The 17,948-nt window shown below is 35.7% G+C and overlaps 1 protein-coding gene across 3 annotated transcripts in view; it reads right to left on the reverse strand.

The window, feature by feature from the left end:
* ANKS1B (ankyrin repeat and sterile alpha motif domain containing 1B) overlaps nucleotides 1-17,948 on the reverse strand; it is a 399,263-nt gene that overhangs the window by 170,402 nt on the left and 210,913 nt on the right. For all 3 annotated transcript variants that reach the window (XM_079304860.1, XM_079304861.1, XM_079304862.1), the window contains one exon: nucleotides 15,110-15,216. In XM_079304860.1, coding sequence (XP_079160986.1) covers nucleotides 15,110-15,216 — 107 coding nt within the window. The remainder of the gene's footprint in view (nucleotides 1-15,109; nucleotides 15,217-17,948) is intronic.

Raw genomic sequence — 17,948 nt, forward strand, 5'->3', positions numbered from 1 at the left:
TGAGAGAAACACATTCCATTTATGCTAACTTTATCTAAACAGAAAAGGCTCCATTTTGGAAAACAACTGGGCAGCCACTGATATGTATGAAGTGCATTCTGGAGTGATTAACTACATTTCTTAGTATTTATTTTTCAATTCCTGACAACATATTTCTAATATTACTTGGCATAATTTCATGTAGCATGGTGTAGCTACATAATGGATAGTGCAGCAACTGTCACCCAAAACCTTATTAAAAATAAATAGCTATGACTTTTTAGCTGTTCACGGGATCTCATGTAAAATATTAAACTACCACAGGCTTCAAAATAGTTTCCCCACAAATTTTAAGTATCTTTCCATTGAACAATAACATTTATAATTCCAAAATCTAAAAACAAACAATCACATCCAAAAAATAAATAAATGCAAAATCAGATTTCTGGTTGTGTAAGCCAGATAGCAAATTACCTATTTTCTGTCTGGCTTTTTCCTTCAGATACAACACAAAAGCAGTAATTAGACTACCACAGTTCTGTGTTTTCTATGAATACCTGAGTAGTTAGAAGTTACAAATACTCAACACAAGACCTCATTTTTACACCAGTCCATAAATTAGTTGCATATTTAATGGTAGGCGCAATCTCTTGTTACCAGTGAATATAAGGAAAAAACCCAATCCACCCATCTGAAGAAGCATGTTCAGAGAAATGAACTATGTAACTTGTGCTTAACCCAAGCAAGTACTGGCTGTGAAACAGTCACATATTGCTCTCATACACATAGTTCTAGCATCCTGATACAGCCCTCTGAAGTGTCCATCCTGACCAGCAAACAGTATTTGTCTTCAAGAGTCTTTTCTAGAAAGGTAAACTACTGCTTTTTGTTCAAGGGGCTGATTATTCTTCTCATGACATACTGCATGTTCTTAAAAATCTGAATTAACTAATTAATTAATAATTAGTGTTCAAAACTAATGAAGGGACAGCTTGATATACCCTTAGGATAATGTTGACTGTACACAGACTAATTCAGTTGCAAAACACCTATGGAAGGATTCTGCAACATTGCTACACAGCTGATTTTCAAGGTGTTGGGATATCTGCTGTCAAAGTCCATTAATCTGGCACTCTAGTACCTCATTCCCTCAGTCACAAGGAAACCTGCATGCAAGCCAGTTCACCTGTTCTGGCACCCTTCTTCCTGATGCTACTGTGATGAGTGTTTCCACCAATCCCTTTCATTACAAGGACACTGCATTTGACAGTGAACCAGGGATCCTTTGGGGCCTCCTACTACCCTTACTCAAGACAAGTGGTTTACTGATACTTTACACATCGCTCCATGAGCTTGTTTTTTTCTAATTTAATTTTTCTTTGCAGTAAAAAAAAATAGTTCTAATCGTTTGGTGGACACTTGAGAGTTTCCCTTGTCCCTCACACCTCCAATATTTGGTCCAAAGAGACCAGTGCTATCAACAAATTGCACAATACAAGAGTATGCTCCTGATCTGGTGAGACAAGACTGTGGGAGACTGTGACTGCACTTGATATAATTTCTAGATTTCAGTACACTTTCCTAAAGTCACTGCAGTGAATAAAACAGACAAAACAGAAGTTACTAATCCCCAATACACATTATAGGAATGTCACAAAGCTACAAAATACCAGACTGCAGATTGTTCAACACTGGCTAACTACCCTTCACCCCAGGTTACATATCCCACATGGCACCAAACACACACTATAATTATATTTCTGAATAATCTAGGAATTCAGTACAGAAGGAGGGATTGGAAAATAAGGCAGCTGATATTTCTTTTTTTATCCTTTATCATTCTCTGTGTGTCTTTATATATAGTTACCCATTGAAGACCTCACCAATAAGAATGACTCACTTTCTTCAGACTTTTTTTAGACATTCATTGAATTAGTATTAGACAGCTCCAAACAACGAACTAATGTATTTTATAAGACTCCATCAAAAGAAGGTGGCATTTTAATACCCATTTTACAGATAAGGAATTAAAGCAGAACAAGTTAGGGCTAGAATTTTTTCAAAAAATACAATATATTAGTTATCAATGCATAAATGCAGGGATTGCTTTCTTCCATTTTAGTGAATACTTAATATCTATCTACATATGTATTCAAGGAACAACTGTAGTTACATTCAGTTTTCTTCAGCGAAGAAAAAGTTTTCTTTCAGCCAATCAAGATCTGCTCCTTCCCCTCATCATGTGTATTAAAGGCTTTTGAGTGCAACAGTTTTATCAGACAAGTTTGTCACAATTTGTCCAGGTCAATAAGAAGCCTGAGATACCCTGGACAATGGAAAAATCTGAATAACATGGAAGCTCAAATCATGCTGGAAAGCATGGCCAGCTCTCTGCAAGAAGTCATCTTAAGCTCAGACAAGGAAGTCAGTTTTCACACAGCACCAACTCAGTAGGGTTTGAGGTGTGAGTGACAAGAACATCACAGTGAAAACCATCTGGTTAAATGTCCCACTGCTTTTCCAATCAAGTAAAAACGTTTCAGTCAGTAAAAGAACATGGGTGTGAAGCAGGCATCCTCTGTCCCTCTCTTTGTTTTCAGTTATTTCAACTCCTTTTCTCCTCTCCTTCCCATCTTCTTTTCCTCTCTTGCTCCTTCCCTTGCTCCCTCCCTCCCTCATTTTGGAGACCAAAGAAAAAACATATGGTACTTTCTACTTAGGAAAGAGGAAATGGAGAAAAGGAGGAAATGGGCAGCACAAAAAGAGTCCAGCCTGCAAGAATGGTGAGGCAGAAAGAGATCTCAGAAACCAAACGAATTTTGGGGGGAAGGGTCAGACACAGAGAAACTCAGAAATACACAGAAAAGAAGAGTGGCACCCGGGCAGCTCCAGGGGAGACAAGAGGAATATCAAGAAACTGGTTTTTTTATGAGATTGGTTTATGGCATAAAATGCATGACTTAAAGATTAAAATAATAATAAATTCTATTTAGGAAGCTCATATAGAAAAAAAAATGTTCCTGATTAATTAAAAAAGGTATCAAATTAACTATTAAAATACTTGCTTTGCTATTCTGCACTATTTTAAGTTCAATCCTTGCCACTGACTTAATTCAGAACTAAACTGAAGTTGCTCAGTGAGATTCCTCAGATAATCAGGCCACCTCTGACTCTTACCTGAGAAAGTGTTCTTCCTAACTAAAGGTACTTAGAAATTGGGATGTCAAAAGTTACACACAAGTAGATAATTGTCCACCAGACAGCTCATAATACACAGATATTTCTATCCCAGGATCCTCTTTTGATTCCCTATATGTAGGCCAGCAAAGTTATGCAATTTCCCCCAGACAGATAAGGCAATAGAGAGGCATTTTTTCCAAACTCATAATCCAAATCAAAAGCTGACCTCAGAGAAGACCCTTAGATATATTGTCCTATGGATTCTCCATGGACCAGGCTGCTTCTGCATGTCCTAGCAAGTGTTTTCTTTATTCTCTTTTCCACTGAGTCTCCATTTCTTATTTTTGAAGAATGAGGGAAATCAGAATGCTTTTCAAACAAACATATATTTGAAGCAGAGTTAGGAGATAGAGGGAAATCAACCATACAAGCAGTGAGAGCTGAATTTTCTGACAAAAAGCCTGATATTATTGAGAATCATAGATTTGTTGGTATGTTGGTTCTTTGGTATAATATTCCACTCTTGCTGCATAAAGTTATTTTTCTGAGCAGAAAGCAAAGATCTACTATTTCTATAGGCAATAAAGAAGTACTTACAAATCAGAATGTCAGAAAATAAAAAGCTCATGGACAGAATAGACACATTTCCAAATTCCAAGGGAAATGGAAAACAAAATAAAATAGCTTTCATTGTCAATTTGTAATTCCTTTCTGGCAACAAGAGGGATGCCTAGGGAGTTCAGAGAAGCTAACAGGGCTATAATATTCATACTATATTTAAAAATGGATCAAGGCTAAAAACCAACTCAGTTGTGCAATCTTTTATCCTAATGCAGCATAGCAGCTAAGAACTGCTATTTCTAAGCACCATCTTAACTTACTTCAAGAAGTGGCCTTTGTGATTTAAAGGGGAGCTGTTTGGAGAGAGCAAATCTCAAGTAGTGAAAAAGCTGAGAAATAGTTCTGAATAGATTGGAAGAACAGAAACTATCAATCATTTTTAGGAGCTATAACAAGTTGCAACAACATACTTCTTCTTAGTGTAAGGTGTAAGATACCAGTGAATAACATGCAGGATTTTTCCCCTTCTTTCTGACTGCAAAGAGAGATAGTGCAGAGAGGGGCCACTCTGTGTTAATTTTTGGATGCTAAGTAGGCATTTACAGGAAATACCATTTGAGATTTATATTTGAAGGTAATTTGATAGGTATTTATCCAGTGTGTTTTTATTCATGGTATTCTAGTTTTTAATATTTATTCACAGTAACCTTAAACCTCCCCTTGTGTCACCTGGACAAATACTTTGGCTTTTATACGTCAAAACTTCCATCTGGGTCTAGACTTTGGACCAAAAAAAATTTCAAATAATTATTATCTAATCAAAGACTTTCAACACAAATCTAGAGCAAGTATGGTACATCTTGTTTCCATCAATAATGTTAACAAAACATTCAATTTCCAATAATCCAATAAAATACTGTGTAAGATAAGAGTAATAAACTTCTGAAATATGAGGTTTCAGTTAAATCAAGAGTTGCATTTGCAACAAGTGCATCAGTACTAGACACTCCAAAGCAAATACAGTGTACTGCTGTATGGAGATTCTATCCCACATGCACAATAACTGGGGTTTAATGGAAAAGATACAGAATAGAACATGTTCTGTAGTGAATACAATGTTTGAAATGTTGAATGTAGTGTTTTAAAGACTACAGAAGCAAATTATTTGGAAATTAAAGTAGCATTTATATTTCTTGTTTTAATGAAAATATATTTCAATCTGGACTGGGCTAAGAATAAGATCAGAGAGCAGGTGCGAATTTCATTGTGTGACCCTGTACTTATAATGAACAAAACCTTTCTGTTGATTCAACCAGTTATGCATATGTGGAATAAAACCACAGTTTAGACACAGCAGCTTGTTTTGTCTACACTGGGCCTTTACCTTACATTCAGCAGATTTAACAATGCATCTTTTGTTTCTTGTAAAGTCAAGAACATCAAACTTTCTTATAACTGAGCTTGTTCTTTGACTCATGAGAAGCACAGGCAAAGTTTTTGGAAGTGACTTCTGAAGCACAGTTCTCAGCTTCTGAAAAAATTGTGACAAAAGTGTTTCTAACTGCATATACTTATTTTCAATTGCCTAAAGTTGTAAGGTGAAGTTTATACATAATTGTATGAAGTTTACTATAATTTTATGTTTTCTAACTCTTTATAGCCCAGTTTCTAAAATGCAAATGCATGCTCAGATATATAGCTATTTTTTTCCTAATGTTCCAGATGAACAATGCCATGCAAATATTCATCACTTCTGAATAAGAAGACAGTTTAGGGGTCTCATTATCATTTTAAATGACTATTAGGCTAAGGGCATAACATTTAAGCAATGCAGCATTAGAAAAATAACAAGCAGTTTTAACTGCTAGTTCTTTGAAATCTCAGAACACTTAATGAGAAAGGAATTTTGATGGAAAAAATTAGTAAAGAAGCCTGTGACTGAAGACTATCATAAGGCTCGTGAATGTGAGGGGTGAACTGAGGTCATTCAGGTACTGTAACTCTCCAGTTCTTTATTTCTGAGCAGGTGGAATATTTCATTGCAATAAATTACCTTTTTGTGTAGTATGTGTATTTAGAAATGTGAGTGTGTGAGCAGACAGAATACACAGCATGGTGATAAAAGCCACATAGATGTCCCTGCTTTTGTCATTGCCATGGTTAAAACAGATACTGGGATGTTGGTACCATAAACAATACAAAGCATTGTGTGCAGGAGGAGTCAAAAAATTCATCAATATATGGGAAAACAAAAGATTTCCAAACAGGACAGTAAATTTATATACCCAGGAAATTTAAAAGCAGTCAGGTAAAATGTACCAAGAATGGCTCGTTTGCATGCCAATTCCAGATCATTCCAAAACACTTTTTAAATGATAGCTGTAGTTTTACTAGCAAAATTAAGCTTATCTCCCTTGTCAAAATTCTAGTTGCTTTTGATGGAAAATAATTTCTCATCTAAATGATGGGGGGCACAATGTGTTGCACAGTACATCTGTTTCTTTACTGGTTTCCTTTAAATAGTTCATCTCCCAACTGCTGAGTTACTCCATTTAGCTTTATTCCCTTCCCATTACATCCCATTGGAGCATTCTGTATACTTCCCCATTTTCTCTCCATCAGAGTCAGTGCTAATGACAGTAATTTTCTATTGCCAATAACACCATCATACATTTCTCTCCTGATTTAGGCAATGTTTGTATGGTGAATGGTTGAAGATAAACAGCCCAGGAGATGGGAAATCTAACCTGAAGGAGAATCCTGTGATCTGACATACATATTAGTACTACACTTATATTTTACTTGCCCTCTAATAATTTATTCATTCTCCAGAAGTTCTCAAAAATGATTGCTAAAGGATTTGGTATTCTTTCTTTAGTCACTTAAAACTCTTCATCAAACATCACCTAACCTAGATGATTCAGATATTCCAATTAACCAAGTGCTCTTTTGTCTGTTTGCAATATAATTACTCTCATTCTTTCTCTTCCTCCAATTTCTCAGTGGTCTTCATTAACACTATACTTGACTAATTATTATATTTTGTTCTTAGTGCAAAACTAAAATGAATTTTATCGGATTCCAACAGTGGTTGTAGCTTTTTAAATAGTATTTTTAGCTATAGCATAATAATAAAAACTTCTCTGAAAGTATTCTACCTACACAGTTCATGGCATTGCACTTTCCTATTTTTTCCCTTTTTGTATTTTATTTATCTGTTATTTCACAATGTGTACTTTATCTTTTTTATTGTTTCTATTTTTTGATCACCATTATTACTTGTTCATATAACTACCTGAGCTTTTCTTACATCACTGTCCTCCTTCAAAAAGGATAACATGTCCAAGAATCATGTTTATTTCCAGTTATCTCTTCGTAGTCATTAATCTTTGCCTGTAAACTCCTTCAGAGCACCACCACACCATTATCTCTAATCAAGCCACTCTGTACTACTCTGTCCTTTAACATGGTCAGGGAAGTCTGTCATTGTTTGAAATTTATCTACTGTTTCAGATTCCATTTAATTGCTTCTTGTTGGACAATGTTGTTCTAAACCAGTAATACACACAATGATATACTATATTGCTGTGAGAATTTATTTCATTCTGTTTGTTTGGATTTTTTTTTTAATTTAATTTCATTAAAAAGTATTCCCATGTGGAATAACTAAGAATAAGCTGTAACTTCTTATTACATACAGGACATTAGTTTCAAAACTGTAAATAAAATTAAAAATTGACTGTCCTGTGAATCTTCAGTTTTTTGCCCTGAAGCATAAAACCACTTAGATTTTCTGCCTTTCTTAATCTTTACATTTTCTGCTACTTTAAAACAATGCTTATATCTTGTCAAGTTTTCCATAACTTTCATCAGCTATCAAGAATAACATCGTACACATCACTCTACATACAAGCATTTCTAATTCTTCAAGATTTTTTTATGTTAGCCAGAAGGAACCATTGCTTCTTCTGGTTAATATAACCAGCTGGAAGGTTTTGGCCCTAAATAAATACATAACAAGAACATTTTACTAGCATTACACCTGCTATTTTATGAATTATTAAAACATCATGCTTCATTCTGATTTATTAGGGTTTTCATCCACTTTTCCAAACTACTTTCAGATGAATTACTTCCTACCAGTTTCTCATAAAATTCCATTTAGGGCCAATAACCAATTCCTCACATACGTAGTCTCAAAATACAGCTCATCAGTGTTTGTACATCAAAATGAGGCTGCCCTCTACACTAGGCAGGCTTTTAGCTTAAACACACTGTTTAACATTAACATTTAACATATTGTTAGAACAGATGGGACTAATTCCAGTCCTCATGTATCATATTCAGATATATACCATGAAATAGTGTCACTGTGGGTGGTGACAAGTGGTGGTTTTCAATGTTTAGTTTGGCCCTTTGTTCCTAGGGAAGTTATGACTGAACCCAATACATTGCTGTGTAACTCGGACAAGCTCTTTCATCTAAGACTGAGCTTAGCAAAGTAGCACATACACACTAGGTACCACCAGCCTGAATGGCAGAGGTGAGTGCAAAGACATTCCACTCAAGATACTGGCTCCTGGATCATTGACCAGGAGTGCAGCCCTGGTCCTGTCTCTCTGCCTTTTATGTACAACCTTGTGGAACAACATTTAATAGCACATGGCCAAATATGCCAGAATAACCAGAGAAACCCTCACCTAAAGGTTAACTTAGCAGAACTTAGAGCACAGGCAGATGGGCCCAGCTCTGATTATACCTTCAAGACAGAATTGCTGAAACAGGTTTAGATGAAAACATACTTTCTCTGAATCTCAAGGGATCCACCATACCCAGGATATCTTAATGAAGTCAACAGTCTCTTTGAAGGTGTGCTCCTTATGAATCAACCATTCAAGTGAAATACACAAAAATCTTCACCTCTCTGTCAAGCAATCATTACTGCCAAAATTTTCATGAAGTCTTCTACCAAGTACAGGATCAGTCCTCAGCCTTCAGTGCTTTTCACACACACACATTACATATATAGATATATAAACATGAAGCAGATGCCTCTAAACTCCCTTTCCACTAGGGCATATGCATTACCCCTGCATAGCTGCATGCACTCACACAGGATGATGCAGACTGCCACAGATCTCAAGAGATAAAAAAAGACAGCAAGCTATTATTTACACATGCAATACCAGGTAGAACATGAATAAGCCCTTCTTCCTCTTGATTAGCTTGAGGAGTATCATGACAGAAGCATTAACAAGAGCACGTGGAACGGGATTATTTGTTAGACCTGCTGCTGTTGCAGGATGACAGGCACAATCTTCAACTCTGGCACCCACCTGAGCTCTAAATTTGCAGTTTCTATAGTAAGAATTCCTACTAGGATGAAAAGATGATCTTGAAGCCTCAAGGCTAGATGCTCAGAGGGAGGAGAAAAAGAAATAATTTGTATTTTGTTTTCTGTAAACTCCATATGGATTCTAGCCCAAACTGAACCACCAAAAATTTTGTGTCTACATTATAGTTTAAGGAGATCTAATACAAAATTATCATTATGGCCTAGACAGTGGTTCAGCTGATCAGATGAATCTACTTTAATTTACCCTCAAATAACTACCCTAATAGTTATTCGGCCACCCAGCTAAATTGCATTCTATGCTCCATTGGCTTTAATGTCTGATTAGGTGCTTCACTTAGTCACCCACAGAAATTAATTTAGTCATCTGAGGTGCTGCAAAATGCACATTGCTTGGAATCTGACTGAAGCTCCAGACAGGTATGGCTATTTTACAGATCCTGTACTATAAATTCCAAGCCTACACAGACGTCCCAGACATCTCAGTTTCGATATGAGGCAACTGAACTGAGTCCTAAGCATCTACTGATGTGTAAACAGGCATGCAATTGTCTTTATTTGAACTTTAAATCTGCCCCATTCTCTTTGAGATAAGGGAAAAAGTGGCCTGCCTGAGGACCTATAGATACAAAGGCTGGGGTAAAGGACAGGAAGACTCAGAAGATGTGAGAATGACAGAATCATTTTACTCATGCAAAAAGCCAAGGCTACACTGGTTTTCCACGTTTTTAGTGTTAAGTTCTGTAGGTATGCCATGAAACTAAAAGCAAGTCGTGTGTGTGAGAGTGAGGCTCTGATATGGGGACTGAAACTTGTGGTTCCAGGAATATATTGTAAGATTAGATGTGTAGTAAATCTTAAACCACAGCTTATTGCAGCATCAGTGAGACTCTGCTAAAAGTATGGCTTCCTGTATGTCACAAACTTATCAACAGCAGTTTTAAGGTTGCCTTAAACAATTTTTAATTTCTGCTAAACTACACACAGACAATGTCTTCTAAATCTTCTTCCAGTCCACATGATGCAGGAGTACCCGATGAGTCCAAGCAGTAGCCCTTATGGGGCTGGGGAGCTGGTAGCCTGCATGCTGCAGGGGTTGACCTGCTTGTTAGGAGTTGGCTTCTGGACGTCACCAGAGTCACTACAGACTAGAGCCCTAGTCTAAAACCGGCCTCTTTTTCACCACCAGCCACATGGTTAATTTAAGAAAGGTGCTGGCAGACTGACAGACTCTTTTTTAGCTTTCATCTAATGCCTAAATCATCAATCTCTGCCCCAGATATTTTTGGTCAAAAGATCTGGTGGCCTCCACAAATGCAGGACTTGGATCTAATGCTCACAGAGACTTTCTTTCAGGTGCATTTCACTCTAAGGAAATAAAATTGCTTCTGTCCTCTGTACTTGATATAGAGTTTAAGATCCTCAAAAAAGATTAAAGGCAAGAAGAATGACTGTGTATTCCAGAGGAGCAATTCCCAGGAATGACACCTGAGAAGAAGAGAATCTTCAGATAAATTTCAGCTAAACAACCTCCAGACCCAGTGGAAAAATGAAAGAAAAGAAACAAATAAACAAAGAGACAGAGAGGGAGAAAGAAAAGCCAAAAGTTAACTCAAAACTACATCCAAACCAGTCAGCTAAGAGGGACTGAGAAGGTTGGCCATGCCTAGCAGTGAGAAACCTGGCAAAAACTTTTGCAGGTAAGTTCACAGGATGAATACAAATACAGAAAATTTTTAGAAAGTAAAGAAATGCATATGCATATAGGTGGAAACTCAAGACATCTATGCTCAGTTTCTAGACATGTCACAAACTCTGTGTAATTTAAGATTCATTTCAGCTGCCAAAGCATAAGGACTCCACAGCTGTCTGAGGAGCTCGGTGATATCTCACCTGAACTTGAGGGCCTGGCTCTCTCTGGTCCTCAGCAATATCTGTCAGCCTTGTCTAGATCTCCCTGATTTCCCATGGTACTTCAACTGGTACTCGACACCCACCTTTCAGCAACTGACTTGATCTGCTAAAAATTATATCAGTAGGCATTTTAAGAATTAGTGCATCTTGTATCAAACGTATAAGAGTTTTAAATCCCATTTTGCAGCCACTCTATGTCTCAGTTTCCCAGCAGTGAAAAAGAGACCATTAAAAAAAACCCACCAAACCACTTATGCAATACTTAGATCATTTGGCATTGCAAGCCACATAAGTACTTGAAGGGGTAGAGATACATGTATTTTAAAAGGAGCAATGCAAGCCTAGAGTGTAATGCAAATATTAACTGTTGATAGTGAACAATATTCTAGAATGTCAAAGATATAATAAAATGCTTCATATTTTTCTGTTAATTCACTTTGAATGCTGGTCTCTGTTTCTGTCATAGTGTGTTTTATCAAATTTTTTTAAGAGACTTTTTTTTCATCAAACTGCAATAATAAGTGATAAAATTTAGTATCTTAAATGATTAGGACAACCCACAAATAGATAGTCATATACAGTCCTTAATTATAACTAGTCCCCACTGGGCAGTGATTTGATTGAACTGCTTTTATCTCTGTGAATCCAGAATGGAGTCTTTGATGAAGTTTCACAGTTGTATAAAACTGGATGAGAACTTTTAGTGACCTCACACATTTATATATTTACATCTGCTCCTCTGCAAGTAAATGTTTTTGTGGGGTTTTTTCTCAGCATAATAAGTGATGTAGGCCAGCAAGACTGCATAAAATTACAGCTTGTCCTAGGGATATCCTCTGCACCTATGCATCAAAAAGATGCATAAGTTTTGCTATTATTTATATCTAGTTCATATACTGTGATTTATGACTGGTTTTTTTTCTCGCACTTAGGAAATGGTTTACCAGCGAAACAGCTTTCATGTTAAGAAACTGCAATATCATCTGCATCTTCAAATATTGAGTATCTGCACAAAGTCATTGCAATTTTTTATCTGAAGGACACTGCAGCCTATTACACAACAAATTATCAAAGTTAATGATGATTACATATCCTTATACATATTCAAGCACATGTGAATCAAGTCTTGGGACTGAATCTGCCTGGGGCCTACTAAATATTATGGAAGTGTCATTCCTGCACGACACTAGCAGAGGGTAGGAGCTGCCCTTGCTATGTGTGCAAGCATGGTGTAAGTAGAAATAAAGTATTTCATGAAAAACCACTAATTTTTAAAAGGCTATGTTTCAATGCATTTTTAAAACACACATATTGATAAAATACTGAAAAATATTTATACTGTAAAGTTAATTGGAATCCAGCTGTTTCTTCACATAAAGTCCACACACTTATCAGGTAAGATAAACAAACCTTCCTAATTCTAACTACAGTCTAGTGAATAACTTTCCTAATGCCCAAGGGAAACTAAACACAAGGAGTTAATTTCCACGATCTAATGAACGATTAACCATGAAATCCTTTTATCAGAAAATCACCTTTTTATTAAAATGCTAATTTAATTAATAGAATTTTGCTGTTGAGAATAGTATATATGGGATATATTTGTTCTCAAATGTATGTTATTCCATGGACATTAATTATAACATTGTGATATTCCCTCTCCTGTTCTGAATAGCTAGTAAGAGCTGTACTACTAAATCATACTTAATAGGAGTGTGATGGTTGTTGCTTAGGCAACAGAATGAATAAATGCAGGTCAGAATGTGCTTCCAGAAAAAAACAAAAGAAAGAATATAGTATAGAATTAACAAGAAATGTGTCTTAGCTGATTTTTACTGCATTGAACTATTGGATTTCTTCCATGCAAAGCAGCTAACCTATCCGAAACTTTTAAGTTAATAAGATTTTAAACTCTAATGTGTAAACCACTGTAATAAATGTAAAGCTGTTCTGTCATATTAAGGAAGAACACAACATACTAAGTTTGGAATAATCCAAATTTTTCTCTTTGCATAGCAAGTGTTTCTCCTCTCATTTTCCCATATACATTCTAAGTTTAATTTTCCCTTTAATATTTTGGCTAGGATGAAAATAGCTTTTGAAACACTCATTTAAAATTTTCAAGAGAGGCTTTTCTTACATAATGCTAATGTATTCAAAAGAGTCATACAAAAAGAAACCAGTGATTTATTTCCAACAAAATATAGGAAATATTTGATTTCTGGTACAGACAAAAACTGAAACATGTAAAAGTGTGATTAACAGTGAAATCAATAAACTGGAAATTATAAAACTACTGAAAATATACATTTTTTTTTATTATTACACAATTTCATAGCTCTTTTATCGTTATTGGATTTATGAGTCTAATTTTCCATTCAACGCATGCTACCTCAGCTAATATTAAGAGTAATTATGTTTTTTATCTGTAGTATATTAGAAAAGGCTTAAAATTACCAGAAAACATTGGCTAACAGAGAAGTATGAAAGCAAAACTTAATCTGTCTGATACATTAGAATTTTGATTTGCGTGTTGCAAAATCTTGCATGTAATTTGTATGTTTACATAAGTACAGTAATAAGAGATGTAGGAAAGTCTCATAAATTCCCTGAGAACATGATTCTGGCCCTTCCAGAGGCAGGGAATGACTGAAAAGCCCTCCAGGGCAGTTATTTGACTTCTCTGGTGCTCATAATTTACCTGTGGTAGGTGTACCCCTCTGCATTTGTTATGCCACCTACAGCCTCTTGTGAACAGCTTTCTTTGTAAACCCTTTAAGACTAAATGATCACCTACTTATGTAACTAATGCTACAAGATATATAAGAATATGTAGTTACATTTTGGGAAACTGCAGCATGATACACTTCCCCCCCCCCACCCCATACTGCTGGGCTGACAGCACAGACTTGCTTTAAAGAATATTTAAAGGTACAGATTACAATGATTTTTACTGATCTAAGGAAATGATCACATGGCAGCCATGTAAAACCAGAAAGAAATATCTACATTATAATAATGTGGAAATGGCAGACATATGTCCCTTAATTTTTTGATCAGTAGTCCAAAGGCATATACTAATGCTGGCAAAACAATTTAAAGAGGAAGGACACAACTCATGTGAGATTTTATAGTTACAACATCCATGCCATTTCACTTCTGTTTCTTATATGGCAGATGCAAGTTAGGAAAAGTTAGAATTGTTCCAAGATATCATGGATACTTAAAATATATTTTAAAGGTATTTTAAAATATGTTTTAAGCCCTGATACTTTTTAAGAAATGCAGTTGGGATTTTTGAGAGTGGCTTAAGTAGGAGGAATACTGATGCAGGTAGAAAAGTCATTATATAACAGCCTTACAAGTAAGATTTTCTCTTTACTGTCAATATTCATTTCAATGGAAAGTTTGTGCATGACAGGTCTGTTACTTTGCATCACATGGTGATATTGTAAATCCTGACCTAACTAAAATTTCATTTTATTCAAATATTCCTGATAAACGCCTAGAGTTAAAACATGAAAATGGAACAATTAACAGGAAGGCATTACTTTTTCTCCCAGGGCATAAGTTTCAACAAGTGAATCCCATAGCCTGATTATCTAAGATGCAAAAATATTTAACCGAGACATCCAAAATTACTTGCAGAGAGAGCACACTTCATTAAATAATTTTCTGTTATTAAAATGCCTCTCAAGGCAAGAATGGCATTGCATGTTCTTTAATTTTCATTATAAGTTAATGTTGAAATAAAAGTAAGAATGTGATGCACTGCAGAAAGGGGTGTTTGCAGCTTTTTCATACTATGAAAATCCTGCAATGGATTAAAAGAGCTGTGCATTTTTCTTCTTTAATCGGAGGATCGATGAGGGGGAGAAAGAACATTGATACCCAGTTTTTATTTTACCAAATTTCAAGCTAGACTCTTTTTTAATGTGTACAGTCTGGAAGCTTATAAAAAGGCAGTTTATGTATTAATTCAGCTACACACAGGAAAGTGAAACACTAAACAGATCTTAGTGCAATGCAGAATAGCTCTAAGGTTTTTATGAGCACATAAGAGACAGACAAAAAAAGGCAGCTACAGTGTATATACACAGCTATGCACGGAAGGTTTCTTACCATGAATTGCACATTGTCAAATCCATTAGCCAGCAAGTGGTTTTCATACTGAGGTAGCCCAATATTTTCCAACCATTGTCCCACTGTCTGGACAGGGCATCGGGGTCCTGTAGGAGGGTGAAGAGGGAGGCGTTTAAGCAACGAATAACCATCCACTGGATAATAGCGGTAGTCCTGGGCTGAGAGGTGGCATTGCCACATCGTGTTCCTGGAAAAGTTGGTATCAAACGAGCCCGCCAGCTTGACAGATTAATGTTTTCAGCAAACAGAAAAGTCAGAAGTAAAACATAGTTTTCAGGGCAGTATATAACGTAAGATCTGATCGCAGCTCTACATTTCTTGGTTATTAATCTTTACTACAGACCAGTACGTCATACAGTAGGGGAAAAAAAAAAAAAAGGCATATCAAGCTGTCAGCTAAGCTGTTCTCCGTTATATGTGATTGTTGGAATACTCCACAATGAGCAATGCACTGCCAGCAGCAAGAATTCTTTTTATCAAGTACTCCTACACTCATCAGTATGCAGCTCCATGCTTCTTGCTCCCCCTCGCTCGCTCCCCTTCATTACCCAGCCTAGGCTACACCTCGCATTTTCAATAATAGCCATCAGATAAGGCAGATTTTTTTTTTTGTCTGCAAGCTGTAAGCCTGCTGCTGCTGCTTCCTCCTACACACCCATCCAAGCGTCAATCTTGAATGATGAGAGCAGTCAAAACAAATGCAGAAAATAGCAAGATTCAAAAGCAACCTAGAGCACTTAAATCGGAATAGAATCTTCATACCAGTTATGCTTTACATATCTATTTGTTGTAGATTTTTACATTTCACAAGGCATTAAGAAACACAATACTTAATACATAGCCCATGGCATGTTTTACTATGCTTTCCCCTTTTAATGTAAGATAGGCAGTGGTCTGCATCTCTGCTTGTATAATAGCAAAAGCCTTTAATGAATCAATAACACATACATTTCACAGTTTCTCTCGTGTAGTACAGCAAAAGACATAAAAGGCACAACAATTTTAGTGAAAGTAATTAGATTATCTGCACGATTTCTTCAACTGTAAAATATTATAAGACACACGAAAACCTTCATGCCAACATATAATAATTAAAATTGAAAAGGTCACCATTTCAAATGAATAATTAAAACAATAAAATTGTAAGTTCATATCTTTTCTTACAAAAAAATATGGCTGATAGCAAGTAGACATATAAGATTTGCATGATTTCTAGAAAGGATTTAAATTTTATCAACTACAACTGGAAAAAAAAGATTATGAATTTTAAATGAGTGAAAAATTCATTCTCTGCATAAGAAATCAAATACCTCATGATGTATTTTCTATCTACATTTCATCTTTGAGACAGTTTCTCTCGAGAAATATTTTATTCCTTTGTTCTGAAAGGAATGTTTACTAAACTTTTGTTTTTCATAACCATATGAAAGTACTTAGCAAAAAAAAGGCAGGAAATAAGTATATTCAGGGTACAATTCTTGAAGGAATTCTGTCAGTGGTGTTTCATTTATTGAGCACATTAATTACTTCTTTTGTTTTTCTTATCCATTGTGAATCTCCAGCAATGACCATCTCTAAGGAGGAATTTAATTCCAGACATGAGGAAATTATAGATATTTGTCAAGGGGATAATATGGGAGTGATGCTAATATGGCAGATAATTGTTTCATAGAAATCTAAATCTACAGTCTGACCAACACGTTATAATAACAATGATGCCTCTTCCAGTACCACACAGAAGGTCCCTGAGCAGTTGCAGAACAGATTCTAAATATATAGAATTAACATTTTTTAAGAGTTTCAGCTCACTCTGACTAGTCCTTGGACTAAAACTGGATGACCTTTGACTTTGATATTACTTCCTGGATTTTTGAAATATCTCATGCAAACCAAAGTCCATAATAATTTTGTAGAATAGTTTTAGTTGAGCACCGAAGATATTTAATGAAGTTGGAAAGTTGCCTAAGGTCTCTTATAAGATATTCTCTTATTCCAGGTATTCTTACCAACTTGATAAATTTACCACACAAGGAATGAATATTATTAAAGACATCATTATGTCTTTAGAAAGAATACTGAACACTCACCAGGAACTGGTAAATCTGCAGTTGCTGAAGAAACTTTTAGGAGTTTTCTAATTGCTAAATGCATTTCAAATAAATGAATGGATGATTAATTTATTCCCAGAGAAAGTAGATATGCCAAACTATGCAGGAAATAGATAGGAAATCGAGGTGTCATGGAGATAGAAATGTATTTGTTCACACTTGTCTGTAAATTATTCCAATTTTGAAAACTTTTCTCTACTATGAATCGATATCTTTGTATATATATCAGAAACCCTTCCGGATTGTACCCAGACATGAAGAAGGGTAGGTTATGCTGAGTTGAAATATAGGAAACTTCCCCTGAGTAGGCAAATTCAAATGACTGGGCAAGATTTTCAGAGGGCAAATTGAGAACTGAAAGTTATGGAAATTGAGAATTGAAAGTTATCTTAAATAAGATTTCAACCCTTTCTGAATTTTGCTTAGTTAACTGAGAATTAATGAACTTCTTTGAAAAGGATTCCTGATTCTGCTTTCCCTTTCCCCCTGTAAGCAGAAAAATTGGTATCAGAAAGAAATCTAGTGAAGCATAATCCCTTTGAATGGATTATGCATGACTGGCTATTATATTTCCTATAAATGCAGAGACACAAATGCCTCTGCATTGTGTTCCCCAATACCAAAAATTTGTTGCCCACAAAAAGGCACACACAATAATCAATATACTAGTTCCATGGTCAAACTGCTTCTTCCTTACCTTACTATAAACA

This window comes from Erithacus rubecula (assembly GCF_903797595.1).
Source record: "Erithacus rubecula genome assembly, chromosome: 4".
Taxonomy (NCBI): domain Eukaryota; kingdom Metazoa; phylum Chordata; class Aves; order Passeriformes; family Muscicapidae; genus Erithacus; species Erithacus rubecula.